General features: G+C 37.5%; 1 protein-coding gene across 10 annotated transcripts in view; it reads right to left on the minus strand.

Moving 5' to 3' along the window:
* Positions 1–2,608: 2,608 nt before the first annotated feature.
* UBE3A (ubiquitin protein ligase E3A) overlaps positions 2,609–20,439 on the minus strand; it is a 48,078-nt gene continuing 30,247 nt past the window's right edge. For all 10 annotated transcript variants that reach the window (XM_084515936.1, XM_084515937.1, XM_084515944.1 and 7 more), the window contains 8 exons: positions 18,154–19,409; positions 10,809–10,953; positions 6,985–7,190; positions 5,412–5,576; positions 4,840–4,995; positions 4,674–4,747; positions 3,499–3,642; positions 2,609–3,287 (listed from right to left, as the gene is read on the minus strand). In XM_084515936.1, the coding sequence (XP_084372062.1) occupies positions 3,167–3,287; positions 3,499–3,642; positions 4,674–4,747; positions 4,840–4,995; positions 5,412–5,576; positions 6,985–7,190; positions 10,809–10,953; positions 18,154–19,409 (2,267 nt within the window). In that variant the 3' untranslated portion in view covers positions 2,609–3,166. The remainder of the gene's footprint in view (positions 3,288–3,498; positions 3,643–4,673; positions 4,748–4,839; positions 4,996–5,411; positions 5,577–6,984; positions 7,191–10,808; positions 10,954–18,153; positions 19,410–20,439) is intronic.

Below are 20,439 nucleotides of genomic sequence, written 5' to 3' on the forward strand. Positions count from 1 at the left end.
GTCAGAAATTCACAAAACAGTATTCCTTAATCACCCAAACTATGTTCACACCTCCGATGGCTGCTCCTGAAATTGTTACAGCAACTAACAACTGAAGTTTCCATGTTCCTTTCAGATTCAAGTCCTAACACACCTCTAGATTTAAACCAAACTATTCCTTTACTCCTAAGGAAATCTGAAAGAATCCTGTTTTTGTTCGGTATTAATGATTCCTTTCAAGGCATCTTGCATTACTATCATTTGAGGCATACAATACTACAAAATACAGATGAAAGCCTGATATCCCCTTCACACCAAGGCTGGAAGCATCGTGGCAATTTATCTGGGTGCAGAGGGAAACACTCTGATACATTTGTCATTTGTCAAATGAGACAATGCTGAGATGCCCAAATTTTTTTTTATTTTATTTTTTTTTATATTTTTAATATTCAGGACATGCTGGAGAACATCAGCATCCTGGCATTAGACCATTGCCTTGTGTTCTGGGTCACTCAAGGGGCACTCAAGCAAGCCCAACTAGATCCGTGCTGAATTCTATAGACCTGAAGTTTGCTAAACCCCGCTGAAAGGCTGAATGAAGATAAAGCACATTCAGGTTGTTCCCAGAGCCCAGCAGAAGAGGACTGAAATGGCATTTTCCATGCTTTGACAAGCCTTTCAAGCTACAAAAACTGGAACTCCTGTAGGGCAGGAAAGCAGCTTACAGTTACAAGATTTCAAGAGTTATTATTTGAAACTGCTCCGGCTGGAGGTTTCGCACATTTGTAACACTGCTAAGGAGGTAAGGTTTCAATACTGTGGCATTTTGGGTAAATTAAGTAGAAATTTTAAGTGGAAAATTTGTCAAAGTCCTTATATCTTACCTGAAAACGATTCCTCAAAAAAAAAAAAAAAACAAAAACCAAACACCTACAGTTTTAAAGGCTAATACAGTTATGTATTATTTTAATCTTAATGCTACAGGAAGATAGAAGAAGCATATATAAGATGTTAGCACTTCTGTGAGAACTTTGTACACCTATCCAACCACATGGACTGCCCAGCTCTTGGACCTATATAAAAAGCGTGACTTATATGCCTATCAGTTGGATATAACCATCCATAGCTACATCAGAATAAAACATATTATAGGAATATCGGTTGAATAGTGTTAGATTACTGATGGCAGTACATACCAGATGGCAGTATCATCATGTAGTTCATACCTGCAACAAAACAGCTCAGCAGAATCCATTCTCGCTATCTACAGCAAAAGATGCCCCAAAACCCAAATGAGTCAGCAAGAACCATCATTAGATTACCTTGCATTTTCCTCTTAAATCTGATATGCTATGAGGTGAAAACGCTGAAGGCGTACCTTAAGTGCCACCTAGAGATCAAAGACCAGAAGACAGAAAGTACCCTTCTCGCCCCGGCAAGTTTCAGTCCTCACATCAAGGCAGCCTTCTTGTGTCAGCCTGGATTCGAGAGCAGACCATCGCTGGACCCCGCAGCACTACAGTTCATTCCTGGAGAGCTTTTACACATCTGTAACCCTCAAATTATGCTATACTACAACGTTTTCTAAACAAATAATTTAATATGCAGTTTATCAAAGTAAGGAAATCACTTGTTTTCTTTTTCACTGAACCATGGTGAAAAAAGGTCACTGTTTTATTCAGCATCATAGTTACATAACAGTTGTCTGTTTCTATTACTAGAAAGAATTTATTAAAATAATCCTGAAAGACATCTTTTCTTTCTCCAATGATTTCAAAACTACGCCTTTTAATGCCAATTCCACACAGTCACTGATTTGATCTCTAGTAGTCAGTTATAGCAATTGTCAAGGCACAAGCTCAGCTCTGCACATCAGCTGTAGCTTGTATTACGAAAGAGATATGCCAGTTACGTCTTCACTTAAAAATGCATAATCCCTTTATCATATATTGCAACAGGAGAAATTAACATTAAACACAGACTACAAAAGGTAAAGGATTTATTTCTGATATGATTTGTAAAGTTAAATTAAAAACCTACTGAATACTTTATGTAGTAGATGAACATAACTGTAGTATTTACTTTCTAACAGTTTATTTAATGGTTGGAAGTGTACAACATGAAGTAGGCCTTGTTTAATATTTTTTAAATTTTGCTTATTGTTAGATGAGATTAAAATGCAGTAGCCATCCCTTTAGATTATGTTGCAACACTGATCATGTGCCTTGATAAGTAGGAACAACGATTCATTAAATAAATGGTGATGACATAACATGTAGGGAAGACTTTGGATTGTCTATTTAAAATGTCAACATAATAGGCAATTAAGAATAAAACTTCATTTTAAGTGCACTTCCACATGCTTTGTTTATAATATAGCAAAGACTTCCTATCTTTTTTCCTCAAACACTTCACTCCCTACTCTAAAGCTGTTCAGTTGAAAATGCACTTTCCCCAGTAAACTTTTTTTTTAAAAAAAAGCAACTAAAATTTCTACCTTTTCATATGCTAAGAAATGTTTTTTCCTAATTAAAAACCACAATTTATTACAAGACATGTGAAGACAACATATAGTGAAATGAATTTTAATTGTTGTGCTGTGACTAAAGTAAAGTTCTCAAGGCTGCAATTTAACATTCCAAGTTCTCCCTTCCATCTTTATTGATTCTTAAGGTTTTGCACAGAAACTCTTTGGGGGCTAGAACAGCAGTAATTGCATCACACTGTTTTCCAAGACTTCAAGTTTCAAAAGCAAACTCTTCAAAAAGTACAGTTCTTGATTTGATTAGATACAGGGACAAAAATATAGCACATACTTGAAGGTTACATGGTCTACAAATGATGGCAATATTTTCCTTGGGAGAGTACAGTTTGTTTTCTTGTAAATACTCAAAAAGGCTCAACTTCAAGCAGTAATAAACACAAGCAAAAGTGATTTAACCCTTAAAATAAATATTCAGGAAAACCTCTCTGTACATACAAGTGAAAGAATATGTAACACTTTCACGCTAAAAGAAAAAATAAAGATTTTGTTCATATAAGCAGCTGAAATCTGCTGTTCCAGCCCAATGTCCCCAGTAAAGAAGGGAGGCACAAACACAGGTGACTACTGTAGCTCACTATCTTATGGCCTTTTTGGACAGGGACATCACCACCATCATTTATTTAATCCCTTTTGTTATATTTATTACAGCATGCCAAATCCTTTGGCATATGTGATGGCCTTCAATAATCTTTCCTTAAGCTTTTCTTTGCTTGAGTACTCCGGAAGCAAAAGTACATTAAAGCATGTGTGAGATGTAGGTAACCTGTGGAAAAACACAAAAAAGAAGAATTCAGATTGAGGAACACTTACTACATGCTAAGAAATACGTCACCATGTTCTAAATACATAACAATGGATTCAAAGAGAACCTACTCTGCTTAAAGATTAGCTTAATTAAATGTGAAAGCTTTAATAAATTAAAGCAGAGAATTTGCTTCCATTTATAAACAAGCAAGTGTAATGTAGAATTTTACCTCTCTGTATCTGGGCCATTTTTGGCTATGATCATCTTTAACTTCCCAAGTCCTCCCACAGGGGCTCTGTCTGTGCCTGTTGTAAACTGCAAGAATAGCCTTTTCTGTTCATCTGTAAATGAATGGACTATCTCCCAGAATTCCCTAGTAAGGAAGAAAACAACAATAAGTAAACTGGAAATTGTTTTGCTACAAATGAGGCTTTCAAAAGTAACTTAACTTCAAAAAGTTTTAGTACTCTCATTGATCTTATCAATTTACAAGTTGCACTCATAAAACAAGTATCAACGTATTTACCAGTCACTGAGACACTAAAGTAGAAATAAAAAAATATTACCAAAATATTGCAGTTTAACTATTTTAAGTCCTAATTCTGCTGATAAATGATCTGAAAATATTCCTTGTTTTATTATTCTTGTGCCCTATAACGATACACTGGTTATACTGTCCAGTTGAACCATCTTTTTTCTTAAACTCCACAGTAAACAAATGCAACTGCTGTCAAAGTTCCTCCACCCTAACACAAACTACAGTTTTAAGTCAAAAAAACAGAAGACTAAAGGCGTGTTTCTCTGATCCTTGCTTACACAGAGTTCTCCAGTCAAAGGGGACAGTAAAGGGGAAAAAAAACATTACAAACATTTTTCCTCTTAAAAATGTTGAATTTGCTTGATTTCTAATTAGAAAGTTCTACACACATCGTACCTACTCAAACAATTCAGTGTTTGCAATCCTTCCCCTCCCTCTTCCCCCCGCCCAACAAAACCACAAGCAGTGATAATTTATTCACAGAATGACAAAATGGTTTGGGTTGGAAGGGATCCTCCTCGAGGATCATCTAGTTCTAATCCTTCTGCCATAGGCATGGACACCTTCCACTAGACCAAGAGGCTCAAAGCTCCATCTAACCTGGCCCTGAAACAGTCCTACTTATATGGTTTAAGAGAAATACAAAAATCCCAAGGAAAATACCATCAAAGTTTTATAAAAGTTCACTGGAAGCTAAAAACATTGCTTATGCTATCTGCTCTAATGACAGTACTTGAGTAAAGTGCAGTTATAGATAAGACTTATTTCCGATACTACAAAAATACTCAATCTGACAGTGTTAAATTCACTATGAAGAAACAGGCATGTAAAGTGCTTGTACTCCTTCAGAAATTATAAAAGATTACCTAATAATAAGAGAGTCTCTTGTATAGCCACCATCATACTCTGTAGTTTCTTCTAGTGCTTGAAAATCTAAATTCTGTAAGAAGATGACATTTTAAAAAACGACCACTAATTATATTAGGATCAAAAAAGCTCCACTTTTTTCTGGTGTACATTCAGGATTCTTACCCTACTTCCACAAATTAGTAATTCAATTTCCTCTGGTCTAAATAAATATTTCAAAGGAGATTCATTGGTCACCATGTGGAATCCTCTCCGAAAGGCCTTGAACTGCTTTTCTACTGATTTATTGAGTATATAGTCAGCATACAGATTGACAAATTCCTGCAAGGAAACAGCCCCCAAGAAATTCTTAGTACTTCAACACATACTCCACTCAAAGTATCTCCTAACAATGTAAAACTCCAAAAATACATTTAATCCTATGCATTTAATACATTTAATTCTACATAATTCTCAGCTTCTATTCATCTGTGGTGAAGAACAAGTCACAAATATCCCTCAAACAGGCCAAAACATCACACCCAGAACCCAGAAGCTAAGCATGTATGTACCAATGCCCTCTAACAAAAAGAGCAACCACCCCTCAAAAAAAAATAATAATAAATAATGAACTGCCATGCTTTAAAACATACATTATAGAAGTGAGACCAGCCTCTATAGAGTCCTAGGTAATTCTGCACATAGCATCTAAAAATTACACATTACATTAGAAATATATATCTGAGGATAAAGTGTACCTTTCTATTTTCATTTGTAATAGGAATTTTATCACCGTTTTCCTTTAAATCATGCATCATTGGATTGCCAAAAAGATCCGTATGGGATATTTGAAACGTTATCATCATATCATCTTCCACACTTCCTTCATACTCAAGCAAGTCTCTCAGACTCTGGTAAAGAACCTAATGGAAAAAGAAATACACATCTGTCCATAATGAAGTTTCAACACATGATTCAAGAATACAAACTGAAGGTGTCAGAAAAAACAAGTGGGATTATATTTTTATAGTGAAGTAGAAGTAATTAATGTTCCCCTCAATGTTTTAATTACTGGAAGTTCACATGTAAGCCTTGCCCTCTCACTAGCTGGATCTTTTTGGTACATCCACAGCACCTCTTAAAATACCTTGCATTGAAAACAACTGGACTTGAACTCTGGATCATGAGGATTGGGGAGCATCCCACACTTGATAGCATTAGAGAAGATTGCATGGCTTGACTACTCTGAACTTCATCTCTGGCTTCTGAAGCTTGGAAGTAAGTTCCAGTCATATTAGAATACCAAGAGTTAAAAAAAAAAAAATGTCTTAAAAGGTCAACATAGGTGTCAGAACAGAAAAAGAAGAGTAGCAGGAAAAAAGAACTACCCTGACTGCCTTGTTCAACAGAAATAAATCTATATTTCTCCAGTCAAAAATGTTTAGTTTATAATTGTAACTACTGGAATCTGGGAGCACTGTATTTCTCAACATCATTTGACAGAGAAACTGGTCACAGCTGACATGTTGATACGTATAGTCATCCAAAGCAGACTGGATAGCCTATTTTTTGATTACACGTGCCTCAATTCCTGATTATATCAAAACAAAAGACACGTTTTTTAAATTATCACCTTACTCTTTTTTTTGAATACCTGAAGATTTTGCATAACTGCTTCTGAAAAGGGAAGTGTCCCACCACTTTGAAACGAAATGAAGCATAACAAGCCCTACTCATTAGCATAAGAGAAAGCTACTGGTGCAGGGCCAAGACACCCCACATACATGCTTCTACGCATGCTTCAGTAACATATGCTGGCAGCTTGGTGCTTTTACGTAGCTGTTGGCTGGGAACAAGAGAGGTAAAATAGACACTGATCACTGCTTGCAAACTTAATGAGTATTTATGAACCACTGCCTCTGTCCTTTGCTTAGGAAACATGAAACAAGCATTGTGTCTCTACATGTCAACTGCTACTGTTATGTATTTTGTAGAAACCTATTTCTACAAATACAGGTAAATGCCTCAGTTTAGAAATCTCCTTGGGAAGACACTAAGCAACTGTTAATAATGACATTAAGCCACTTTGGCAGTATGTAAAAAACAGAGCAAAGCTTTAACAACACTCAGTCTTATTTGTTCACTGCCTCCTCCAAATCAGATGTAGATTTTATTGCTTATGAATTTGTTTTAACAAACACAGACTCTTCACACAAGTCACTGGTTAATTCGCTTCCACCTCTGACAATGATCTTGTGTTTTAATTTAAATCTCGGTTAAGATATTGCCTAGAAAAGGCAGTAATAAACTCAAAGAACATAACGAACTTACAGGATGAGAGTCTGCCAGATCACGGAAAGTTCCTTTTTTGCCCATTAGCTTCCTGTAGACAACCATGGGAAAATGTACATCCAGTATACAGTTATTGTAAATAGCGAGCCCCAGCACTATGCCGATCAGTGTGAACTGACCCTCAGTTTCAAAAGAGGACGGATTAAACCAAAACAGTTTTGTGGATTCATCATATGTGAACATACCTGCAAAAAATGATTTTGAACAATTGCGGTTACATTTCAATAAAAATGCCAAGTAAAACATACTTTTATAAACCTATTTAGAGCACCTCCAAAACATATTTAAAGTTATACTGAATTTAATGGCAAAAAAGAGAAGCTACTTACCTTTAGGGTAACTGAAGCTGCTCGAAATGTTAGTACTCGCTTTATGACTACAAGCAAGCATGAGGCTGCAATACAACATCCTAAAATGCCTGCTGAAGTCATACATATAAACCTTTTTCTACCCCTTCCATTATTGAGGAAGCAGCAGCACATTGTCAACATAGATTTTAACTTTGATAAATACAACAGGGCTAGAAAAGAACAATCAATAGCCATGTGGATGAAATCGTCCTGAAGAACTCTAGTTACTGCAGAGTGATGGCCTTCCCATGCCAATTCCAATTCAAAGGGACAGGAATAGATGCAGCCGTATCACTGATCTGGAAGCTATGATGATAAGCTGGGATTAACCATTACATGTGAACTTAAAACAAGGTAGATGCCTAACACACCTAAATACATGCCTAAAGATGTATTTTGGTAACTGAGTTAGTGCAGCTATCACATACATCCTAACTTGAGGAAGAAACCTAGCACAGGACTGTTGTTTCGAAGAGAAGCTGCAATTTTAACATGTCACTGCTGAAAGGGTAGGTTTTTCCTTTTTCCCTTATCCCTTTATCTGATTCAGATCACTGCTTCAGGTGACTGATCCCCTGCCAAGTTCACTGCAGGTTTTAATAAACAGCTGAACTGGTACCTGCTAAGAGCTGCAGGGAAGGGATAGGACTACGTGGATGAGAGAAAGTTTCTCTCCCTTTTGCTGTAACAAGCCATTAGATTACCTCTTGTTCATGAAACCATGGTTTTTATAGAGGCTATAAGCTATTTAAATGAATCCCACTGTGAAGTCTGGTAAGCAAAGACAAATACAAAAACAGACTTAAGAGGAGTTTAAGAGACCACAGTGGATAAATAAAGCCATATTGCCAGTGACCTACAGCTTGTACAGCTAAGCCTGATGATGTCCCTGCAGAATCTAAGGCAAAGTATCCAGGCTCCTTCCTCTCAACACGGCAGAAGTTAGATGCATGTGGTCAAGTATGTGAACTACATTTGCCTCAAGATTTATCTCAACAGCTCTTAAAGAGATACGCATATTTACAACCTAAAGAGATGCACAAATTGGTTACAAAGCCACAGAGCCACCAAATGCCTCCTTAGACTGAAAATAAGATGTCACCTTCAAACAAGATATGAAGCCTGAATTCTCATTCAACTGAACCTAAGGGAATGACCTGCAAACTCATTCTAAGAAGCTGGCTATTCCCCAAAATAGATTATTATTTATCTCAGCAAAGTACTAGGACAGGGTCAGCTATCAACGGCAACACATATCAACGGCAACACAAATAGACTAACATCAGGCAAGAAAACTGGAAATCAGAGACAGATGAGCAACACAAGCATATGAAGGAGAAACATTAAACAGAGGCCTGCATTCCATTTTCCGAATTGGCTGAAGTTTAGGCAGCTTCTGGATTACTGGCATAATAAAAGCAATGACTTGCACTTTCTGGAAGATGATGAAAGAGTTAAACAGTGAAAACAAACAATTCCAGAAAATGTATAATAATGAAGGACTAACAGTTTACCCATATTCACATCTGGAAAGACTAAAATGAAATGCAGTATTTTATTCATTGACCCAAATTGAAACTATTGTACATTAAAATTACAACATAACACCAGAAGAAAGAAAAGCTGCAATAAGGGGAAAATGCAACAAGGGGAAAACAATTTTGTAATGCTGCTAAGAATTAGATGAAGCTATTCCTTCTCTTCCCATGAGAATTGTTGGTCATAAATCTCATACTTTGTGATTTTGCTTTTTTTTTTTGACAAAAACTTTAAGATAGTTTAATATGAAAACATTTGAAGTGCACTACCAGATAACTATTATAATAAACATCACTCCACACACGCCTATTAGGCAGATGTTTTAAATTCTATTTAAAGGATTTCTATCACTGGTAAATGAATCATTCGCAAGTCAGCAGAAGTCACAGTACAACAGCTTATACACTGCATACACCACAGTGCATATTAATATATGTGTAAAAGAAAAGAATGTGAAAGCAAGCTACATTTTCTGATTGTACATATTTATACCAAAAGCAGAAAAAAAGCTATTTTTTGTTGGCAAAGCTGATATAAATACAAAACTGCTTGTAATTGTTTGTATTTTGAATTAAAAAAAAAGAAACCATGCATGCACACCTGATCTGTTATCCATCTTTATCTAGAGGGAACGTACATACACAAGCAAAATCTTAGCTGAACCAGACTTCAGTTATTACACAGGTCTATTCAATATATAGCACAATGAAGAAACCCACGTAAGTTCTCTTTAGATAAACTCAGGTTAAAACAAACATTTCACATGGGAAACAGTACTTGAACAAAGTACTAAGATTTCCTTATTTTGCCATTCTTTAATATATTCCAAGTACCCTTTAACTCAGATTCCAAATCTGATTCCAACAGCAGTTTTTGGAGTGAATAAGACTGAGTCTGCGTCACTTGTTACAAGCACCCGCCTTGGTATGGCAAAGGCCAAGTCCCAAGATCCAGATTCTCTTAACATGTCTGGGGACTTCCTCCTTCATCTGGTCAAAACAAACACCTATTTCCTAGTCGATTTTCTAAGCTACAAAACTAAGAACAACAGTTTTAAAAAAAAGTTTGATAACCACATTAACTGATGGCCACAAGCTGTTGAGCTTTAATAGAAGTTAGATTAGAGGAACTAAAACATGACATCACATTCCATGTAATCATGAAATTATGATAGAATCCCAGTAGGTCTGATTTCTGTCCTGAGAGAACATTCACAATAATGTAATCATTTAAATTCTGCCACAACTGCAGGCAAGCTGCATATTAAAAGCATGTACGTGCATGAATAAAAACAGAAGTGTAAGAGACTGGTGCAGGGAGCAATGGAAAAATAATAAAATGGAAATGTGACTTAAAACAAATATAAAAACCTTGTAGTTGGTTAAGAAGAACTAGGAACAGTTTGATACATCTTAGTCACTCAAGTTCGACACTACTGTCAAACTAGAGACATTTTAGTGTAAATCATTAGAAGAACTGAAACTCTTAAACACATAAATATATGTATGTATTTTCTTAAGCTGGGGGAAGGGGAGGAAATAACTCAAAAACTCACCATAGTCCTACTCTGGTTTTATTGCAGAAGTTCTTCCTCTCTGGTTTGCTTACTAATTCTAGAAGCTAATCACAAAGCAAAGCGAGGAGAAAAGTGAGAGAACAAACAAAGGAACCCTGCAAAGGAACCCTGCACTACTGACATATTTAAGCAAACAATGGCAGCTTTCTCTAACTACATACAGTTATGCCTTTCATCATTGCTCCACAGGAGGATGACTGATGGCAAAACACTGAGCCTTAATGTGTCAAGTACTCTCAGTCACCAAGGAATCTGGGGAACTTCACGGAAAAGAAGCAGCAAATGTAGAAAGGCACTGCAAAGAGCTTACTAATTACTCAGAAGCGAAGGTAACATACCAATATCTGGATTGAAGATTTCTTCCACAACCAGTTGAAAAAATTCTTTGGAAACACCTCCTTCATCTACCCCTTGCTCTCCTTCAAATTCAACATACAATTGCTTCTTCAAGTCTGCAGGATTTTCCATGGCAATCATCTCTAGCTATTGAGTGAACAGATGAAATTATTTCATTAGTACATCCCAATGGCTTATCAGGTTAACTACATTAAAATCTACTCTCCAAACCTAAGAAGAAAGCAAGTATAAATCACAACTGTAAAACATCAGAAAACAACAGTAATGCTAAATCACTTTAAGCAGGTATTAGCGTTTGGGGATTAACGCAGCAAGATACTTACCAAAGATCTTATCTGTTAGCCAGTTAAGCCTGTTAGCCTTCTCCATTTCCATTCTTCTAAGCACTTATTTCAAATAAGTTAGCAATGTGTTGACAAAATTCACAGAAAACCATATGAAAACAAGGTGCACTGCTGGGTTAACTAAACTCATCGGACTACAAGAGACTGCAGTTTGATCTATGCAGCTGACAACAAAAGGTTTTACAAAGGGACCACACAGATTTGTTTTTTGAACTTTCATGTGATACTTCATGTGATACTTAAGAGTGGAAGACAGCAGACATGCCTTTGAAAAGTAGTCACATCTTACTAACAGAGGTAGGAAAAAAAAACAAATAAAAGGACATGAATATTACAGTCAAATGAATTCCCGTTCCTCCTGACCCTTGTGAAGAAGTCTCAGAAACATCTTGCTCTTTTAATTTCAGTGCCTTCACACAGACCTACTGCATTGCTTCCTTGGAATTGAAAATTCAGGTAAAGTCACACAGAAGTTATTATGTTTCATAGGAAAGAGTTTCATTCCTATGTGCAGGCCATTACAGGTCAGTAACACCTTTTCCCCCCAACAGAAATGTATCCTTTCATTAAATTACAAGTTATTAAAGAATATTTTTTTACCTGCCAAGAAATGTGCTGTTTAGCAGCACAAACATATTGGTCAAACGTGTGCAGCATTATTAAACATACCCACGTGCAGAAGAAAACTCAACAGCAGTAATGTAAGGCACAGAAGGACCTGTACAATCTGCAAAGACCATATTCCTGGCAAGATCCGCCTACAATCCAGGATGGTGCTAACTGTACTTACCGGTACGTGTTCTTAACATGCTGAACCTCTTTTTATTTCACTACCCTACCTTATCCACACAAGCACCAACACGTCCCTTATGCCCCAGAATCAGACTACAGGAGTGTGAAGGAAAACAGGAACAAAGAGGACAAAGAAGGAAGCGATGCCACCAGTGAGATGCTTTCTCCTGAGCCATTTTCTCCTGCTGACACCAAGGCAATGGGCCAGCCACATCACGAGCAGCACAGCAGGGCAGGAGAGTGACTGAGCTGAAGGTGGGGAGCATAATGGGTCTCGAGGCTTTGAAGCTCCTCATGCAAAAGGAGCACATGGGGAAAGAATCACACCAACTGGTATTGAAAACCAGTATCAGGAAGGGCAGATACAGAGTATCTATAACCTAGATGAGCTACACAGAGGGTAACCCCTTAGAATATACATATAAGTCTCAGCTAAAGAAACAAGTTAGCTATGAAGTCTCCACAAAGGAAAGCAAGTGAGCTCAGGTTACTAGATTGAAATGGACATTACAAGAGTCTCTGGAAAAACTCAGTTATATACTATATTAAGTAGTCCATCCATTTGATGGACTATGTCATATCACTTGCCATGAGCCATTTTAGCCCCAAAGGAGACCAAAAAACTTTTTTTTTTTTAAACCGAAGTTCACTGTATCTTTTAAAACAACAATACTTCTGATGCAAGACCACGTTGCAGTTCCCTCCAACTTGATACTCCTATCATATGCTTCCCACATCAATGTAGTTTTGCATCTTGCCTTTCACGTAAATCTTTACATTTAGCATCTTACAAATGTGTAAGGAGAATTTTGCTCCTGAATAGGACAGAGCACAAGCCATGTTCTAAATACAGCAGTTTATTATTATTTTAAAAACAACACTAGTGATTTACAGACCTTAAGTACCAGTTATATATTAGAGAGATGTTCTCCTTTTGAATTTGTTCTTACAAGTACACTAATACTTTTTTTCTTCCCAGTTGTGAGTTCACTGGCTTTGCAGGATATACCACCACCAATTTACTCTTGTGGAAGTTTTACAAACGTTGATGAGTTCTGAGAAGGCAGGTATTGCCTGTGTATTATTTTGGGGGGACAGCAACCCTTTTGTCATGGTATAAAGATTTTCGTGTCATGGAAACACATTTACTTTAAAGAAAATACTCATATTTACATATATGTAGCAGTCAAAAAAAATGGAAATTATTTTTGGCTGGGAACCAGGCTGTAATGAGCAGCATAAAAGAAATGGCAGTATTAAAGAAGGGGAAGGAAACACTGAGTTGAGCAACACTGGTTGGAACACCGTGCTGAACACCTGCGAGGAAGTCAGATAAGGGATTACCAAAAGGCCCGTATTGTGAGTCAAAGCCTAGCAATGTTCCTTGAAGCAGATTTTATGAGGACAACGTTGCTAAGCTGCTCAACTGAAAGTCACAGATTTAGCTGCTCCTTTGAATATCCATCTCTCTCAACTGACACCTAACAAGAAAATAAATGAAACTCGGTAGAAAACACCACCACAACAGTAGAGGCAGTGCATTTTAGTAAAACTGCAGTGCTTCCATAGCAAGGAAGTATGAAAGAGTTTAAAAGAGTTTAAAAGATTATTATTTTTTTAAACAAACAGAGCTGTCTTGGCCACGCCAACACAGATGCTGCTGGATAAACCCAATCTGCATGGATGTGGACTCCCAAAGTTTTAGAAGCTGATGTTTTCTGTCATGATGGTTTGGCCATGCAGGTAAAGTCAGTGTATTTTCCAGCAACTTCCTAGAAAGCATCTGTGTAACTGTCTGAAGCATAACCATCAAAAACCGAGTATATACAAATTCAAAGGCTAAAAAGTTGAGGCATGATGTTATACAAATAAGTGTATTTTGTTGGCTTACATATGTTAGTGTGCCACAACACAGCAGACCGTATGATTTACTTTGCTTACAGAACAGCACTGGGTTTCCCTGAAAGATAGGAAGCTCCAGCATGTAACACACAAGTTCAGAAACAGCAGCAGGAACACTTTTCATGCTAGAAGGTAAAAGTGACTACAACTGCTCCAAGGTTCAAAGTACCAGAGACACATCGTGACGTATGTCAGGCAGCACATTTTGTGCACGTGCAGAACTACATGTGAGTAGTACTTAAAAAGTGACTAAGGAGCAGCCTCTCAAGCTGCATTTCATAGTTCACACATATGCTTGCCAGTGGAGCTTACATCTGGCTGTAGTGATGTACGCAGTCTGCACGCAACCAAGGCACGCTAAGGGCTTGGATTTTCAGTTGCATACACACAAAAACCAACTCAGTCTCAAAGAACATGTTAAAGCTCCTGGAGTGCTTGGTTTTAGCATCCCGTGAGAATCTGCACGCTGGCTTGAGTTGTCACATAGGAGTTTTCACTCACCAATGCATTTAGCAGAGTCATTTGCACCTAGAAGAGGCTGGCTGCCTGCCAGCTGCCTGAATTCAACACCAAATTTGTCAAAGCGAATTTCTAGCTTGCAAGCAAGTACCAGCCAGATCCTGCTGGAGGAACCCACCGCATTTTCCACTTGGGGAACTCACATGTCGTAACTCAAACCATTTCCATTACTGCTACCTGAGGATAAATCCACATAATCTGTGCAAAATAAGACAGTCAACTCGGAGGAAGGGGATGAAAGAAAGAACTGCTGGGGGATGAAAAAGCAGAAGAAGGGATTTAAGGATAAACCTTTCATTACCACCGCATCCACCTAATGTGGCTTGGTTGTAGTCCAGCTAACCTCTTGAAAGAAACCCATTAGATGTAAGAACACGTCAGCTGCTTTCTAGGACTGCAAACTGAGCTGCCAACTCCTGAGTGTAAGAGCTCTGTAATAAAAGTGAGGACTAACACTTGACCATTTCCCCTCTGAGGGCTTTTCAGAATAATGTACATATAGCTAAGTACACAGTCTTTCTTTGTATTACATACTTACTGTTTCATTAAGTCCATTTCAATAAAAAAAAACAGAAAAATGTGTTTCATACATGCAAAGAAATTGAACAATGAATTTATAAATGAAGTTTTTTTCTTATCTATATTAATTACAGGGAGAACTACAACTTGCTTATTAAAAAGCAGTTTTAAAAAAGTACTTAAAAGGCATTACTTCAAATTCTAGGAAAATAACCCTATCATGATTAAAAACATTCCAAGTTTGTGTTTGTTTTAATGAGGTCCAAAAAGCAAGATGTACACAGTGAACTCCTGAAGTTTAAATATTAAATATGGAGGTAAATCCAGCTCGACTAATTAGCAAAGACCTGCACTCAGTCCATTTGCTAATATGAATTATGAAAGCTGACTGATGTATTTGCTTTAAAAATATCCAGTACTGATAAAGAAAACATGAGTAAGATCATCTCAACCTCGCTTTAATCAATATTTCTGAGAATGCCTTCATCATGAAATTGTCCAAGGAATTCCACATACAGCCAAACAAAGCCTGCAGTAAATATTTTCTAAAAACACCAGTCTGCTGACATAAGCATATTTAAATACAATTTAAACAGGTCTATAAGAATTCATACAAACAGTTTCACTAAATAAAAACCCCATAAGCAAAAAATGTAAGGGTAAAATACTACAAATAGTATTTTTTACCTGTATTTTAAGCATGCTCAGAAACTGTTTTATCACTGAACAGGTTTAAGGCTTTGCTTTTATGATTGAAGACTTATCTTGGCAAATTTTTTAACAGTTACTGAGACCCTTCCAAAGTTCAACATCATACCTGAAACTGCAGCCATCGCTAACAGCATCCAGCCTTTGACCTACAGTTCCATCTTTACTGCAGTCAGAGGCAGAGGAAGTCACTTACAATTGGGACGTAATACTGAGGATTGTCCTAACCCATTTCATGCCAATTAGGAAGCGGAAACAGATTTGTGTTCTGAATTTATTATAGGAAGTGCTTATAACAGCAGCATGCAATTCTGAAAGTGAGCAATCAGGCAGCTGCTGAATTAAGTGCAAAGACAACAGTGTGGATGTATTTCCCTGACTACACTTGTCCAGCTACCAGCAGATTTACATCATTCTTTTATGTCATGTCATCCATCTTCCTTTAAGAGGACTTCATCATCTCTCTGAAGAGACCATAAATTCTCTGGATTTCTATTACATCCTTTAATATTAAAATAGGAAACAAATGCAGAAGAGACATAAGCACATGGTAAACAGAGACACTGTATTTTTTCATTCTCTCCTTTCTCAATGCTTCCTCAGAAATACTTGAAGTCTCTTCCTTCAGCACTGATACCTTATTGTCAACTAAAACACGTTGATATATATGACTTCTGTATCAAGTGGTTGTTTTATCAACACATTTTTTCCTCAATCCACATCATTTCGCAACAGGTACCTTGATGCATGTGTTTGAAATGTCACATACAGCTCCCTTCCTAGGGAGGGTGAGTCTTCCTTCATCTTGAAGATACTCCATTTTCCACTTTTGGGAAGTGCCTGGGCTCCACTTGCTTTCACTAACACCTCAGCTCAGACGGCTTGAATTTAGAAACTTTGTATTTTTCTCCATTTTTTTGGTCTCAGAATAAACAGTCTAAAATTCTTACTCTCCTTTGGTTTTTGACAGTCAGATCACCATAATTTAACACGCTCTGACAGCTGAAATTAACATCCGTAAGAGGATCCATGGCAACTGCCCAGGCATGTATTTGTAGACTGCTGGGCTGTGCTAGGGCTGCTGCACATGCATTGCAATTTAAATTCGTATGCTTGACTTTCAAGTGATTTAAATTACCTAAATTTCCAGCAGACCAAGAGGCTGCACTGATGTCTGCTGTAGCTCAGTTGAGATGTAGCAACTGCACCAATCCTCTCCAGAAGAGAGGCTGCTCCCTCTTTTCTAATATTTACGTATCTCAAACCTGAAGAGCATCAATGAAAAACCTCTTTACTTCAAGGTGACAAAACCTAACAGGGCACAACTGTAAGCCCTAGAGAGAGTGAAACTACAAAGAGCATTTTTAAATCAGAAAACTGGTACACAGGAAGGCTTAATCTTACGACAGTATTTTTTTCACTTGCTTGATACAATAACTGGGCTTACAGACAAGCCAATTCTGCACTGGAAATCCCCAACACACCTGCTGGTACTCGAGACAAAAGTTTTCCATGCTAAGTGATGATATTAGCAATTAGCATGAAGTAGCTGACTCAGAGATTCAGATGTACAATGAAAATCAAGGTGGGAGCTCATACAGGGCTCTCCCAACTGACCTTCGGCAGCAGTTAAATAGAAGCAGCTATTGGGTTGAGAAGCAAGAAGTCATACTGTCCCCAAACTCTGTCCAAAAACACACCCTTGTCTGGCTCTTTAGCGACATGCTTTAAAATCAATGTTTAAAAGTTTGCAATGACTGTTGTGCTTTTAACAGAACACAGAAAAATGAGCTTCTGAAAAAAAAAAACACAAACAGCTTTAAGCAAAAAAATAAAGGGAAGAAAAGTCCTGAAATTAAGGGACCTAGTTACGAAAAAAGTTTGTGTGAAATATTCTTCAGTTTGTATTCTGCACAACTCCCATCTTCAAAAAAGGCGTGAACAAGGATTTTTAAGTTTTACCTTAAGAAGCCAGCATATTCAGAAACAGGCTGCTCTCACAGTTCTCAAGTACTAACAGGTCTTACTTCCCCTTTCTCAGTCATTATTTGCACCAAATACCAACAAGGCTTGGGGAAGCGAAGTTCTACTTATCAAGTAGTCACTCCACACACTTTACACCTAGAAGATCACAAGTCACAAGAATAGTACACAACTGAAAGAAAAGGTTTTAATTCAAACTTACACCTGAAAAAAAAAATATTATTAAAAGATGATCCAGTGCAGAGGACACAGAAAATAAGGCATTGAAACAGAATTTGGTCACCCTCTGCATTAAGATGTGTAGCAGCGTGGAACCTGTTAACAAGGGTCAAGAACTCTTTGATGCAAGCGCTCCGAGCAAAACTAGTTCTGCTGACCATGCAAGTCTCCAGCAACACGCTCAGAAATCAAACTTAATAGAGTAAAGCCATGTGAGATCCTTGCAGAGGAAATCTAGTACATGAAACACCCGTGGTCTTTTCCAGTTAGTGGAAGCCTGTGCAGTTTGCGCTAGCCAAACCCAACCAACGTCACTCCATGTCACTGCCGCAGGACTTACCCGGACAAGTGCATCATCTATGATGTGATCACGTCTCACTTTGAGTCGCAAGTACGGGTTGAGCTGCTGTCCTTGAACTAAGCTGTAGAGCACAGTTATGCGTCGCTCACTGTACATCCGGATCCTATTGTCGTAATACAATCCCAGGTTCTTGGTAACAGCATTCAATATGAAGGGACAAGTCATAAAAGAGAATTTGTTTTCTGTTTCTACTTTGAAGAAAGTGTAGTCTTTGTCCATTTCTAGCACATCATTCAGTGGTTCATTAATAAATTCTTCAAAAGGAATAAGTGGTTTTCTGCAATCTATAGTTTTAACACCCAGTTCAGTTTCCAGAGGGTCCACTCGAGGACCTTTTTTATTTCTTCTTTCCTCACCCAACAGCTCTTGAAGAGTTAGTTCACTTGATTCCGGGATGGGTTCTTCATCTTCCTCTTCATTATGATCTGTATCCACATCCCCTCCTACTACATTTGCATAGTAAACCATTTTCAAGCACTTTGAAGCAGCAACAACAGCATCATCGTCATTCACTAGGTTACGACTATTGAACTCGTTGCTTATGACTTTGTAAGTAATAAGCTGCTGAAACGTTTCCATCATTCTCCGAATTTGGTCTGCTCTATACTTAGACCACAATCTGACCAGTTTTGCTTGGGCTGCAAGGGGTAGCTTGCTCATTGCTTTGCAAAACAACGGCAGAGCCATTTCCAGGTATTCAGGGCTATGAAGATTGCCATTCTCCATAACGATTATAAACAAATTCAGATAGTTAGGATCCCGAGAGTACACATTATGGTAAGTCAAGTCACATTCCACATTAGGTGACAAGTACACAAGTGCATTTAAAAAGGCAGTTTCTATTTTTTCATTAGAAAGTAATCTATCATAGACCCGCCTGACTGCTTCAATATCTACAGACACTTCATCGGGGCCTAATTTTTGGAGGTTATTGTCTCCCTGTGTGTTATCACCTATTCTTGATGATGACGACGACGACGCGCCTGAATCTTCTTCCATAGCAGCAGCTGAACAGGCAGCTTTTTCCTTTTCATCTTCATCTTTGTCTTCATCCTTTCCTTGAAGGGACTTGAGCTCCTCCTTCGTATGCTGCTTGGCTTTTCGGAAACTCTGTACCAATGCTTCAGCACTAGAAAATACTCTCCCAATCACCCGGATTAAAGGGGAATAATCCTCTTTCTCTCGACATAGTTCAAGAATTTCATATATCTTGTCTTCTGTTAGAAAAGTCACATCTACAAAGAGATGAAATATTTTAATTGTATTAAGATAAAATTAAAAAAATATTTGCTCTACTCATGAAATATGTATATCATATCATTAACACACTTTAGAAAAAACAGCGTCAGCGCTTGATAAATTCAAAACATATTTCGATTTCAATAGCATGAAGAATCATAACTTCTTTCATAACTTTTCATAACTTCTTTCACAATTCTTTTGTGTAATATTTCATTTGTGGATGCGAATCAGAGAACATACTGTGACTGTGAAATTGTTTCACTGTCTTTTGATTGACTACATTTGGTCACATTTAACAGTACTATATTGTCTAACCAAGAACAACTAGGGCAATCGGTAAGATGTTAAGCTTTGAAAGTCTTAAGACAGTAACAATACTGCACAGCTAACAGACAAGTCATTAAACTGTCTGAACTATCAACTTTTTTTCAGAGCACATATTTAATCCACGCACTTCCCCACTTCTTAACACAGATCTTGAAAAGATTCATCAATTTGTTTTGTTGTATTTATGATTGAATATACAATTTCTTATTTCTATTTCTAATGTTTTCTGCAGTGTGTGTGCATATAAATATAATATAATATATATTAAACATACCTGAAAATCATTCAAAAAAAACACACTACATGTTTAGAAAAGTATACTACCTTCTAAATTACACACACAGACGGGCAGGTGAATTACTTCTCTGTCCACTAGGCCTTGCTGAAGCACACTCATCAACTTGCTATTCAGATGATCAAGCTGGCTTACAGACACAACAGCAGCACAGGCTCCAAGTACCTGTTCCCCCCTCTCCAAGTGCAATAGCTCGTTTGGGGATAGATTTGCTAACCTGAATCTTCCTTTCTCTTTATTAAGAGGAGAAAGCATTATATAGTTTTCCCTGCTGTTTCTCAAGCAGGGCCCACAGATGTATGTGCATCAGGTGATGACTTAGAGTAGGATTACTACCAAACACATGATCAGACACTGAAAAGCCAATCTAGTTTAAACATTCAGATTCTTCCAAACTGGCA

The sequence above is a fragment of the Aythya ferina genome, assembly GCF_964211825.1.
Source record: "Aythya ferina genome assembly, chromosome: 1".
NCBI classification, from domain to species: domain Eukaryota; kingdom Metazoa; phylum Chordata; class Aves; order Anseriformes; family Anatidae; genus Aythya; species Aythya ferina.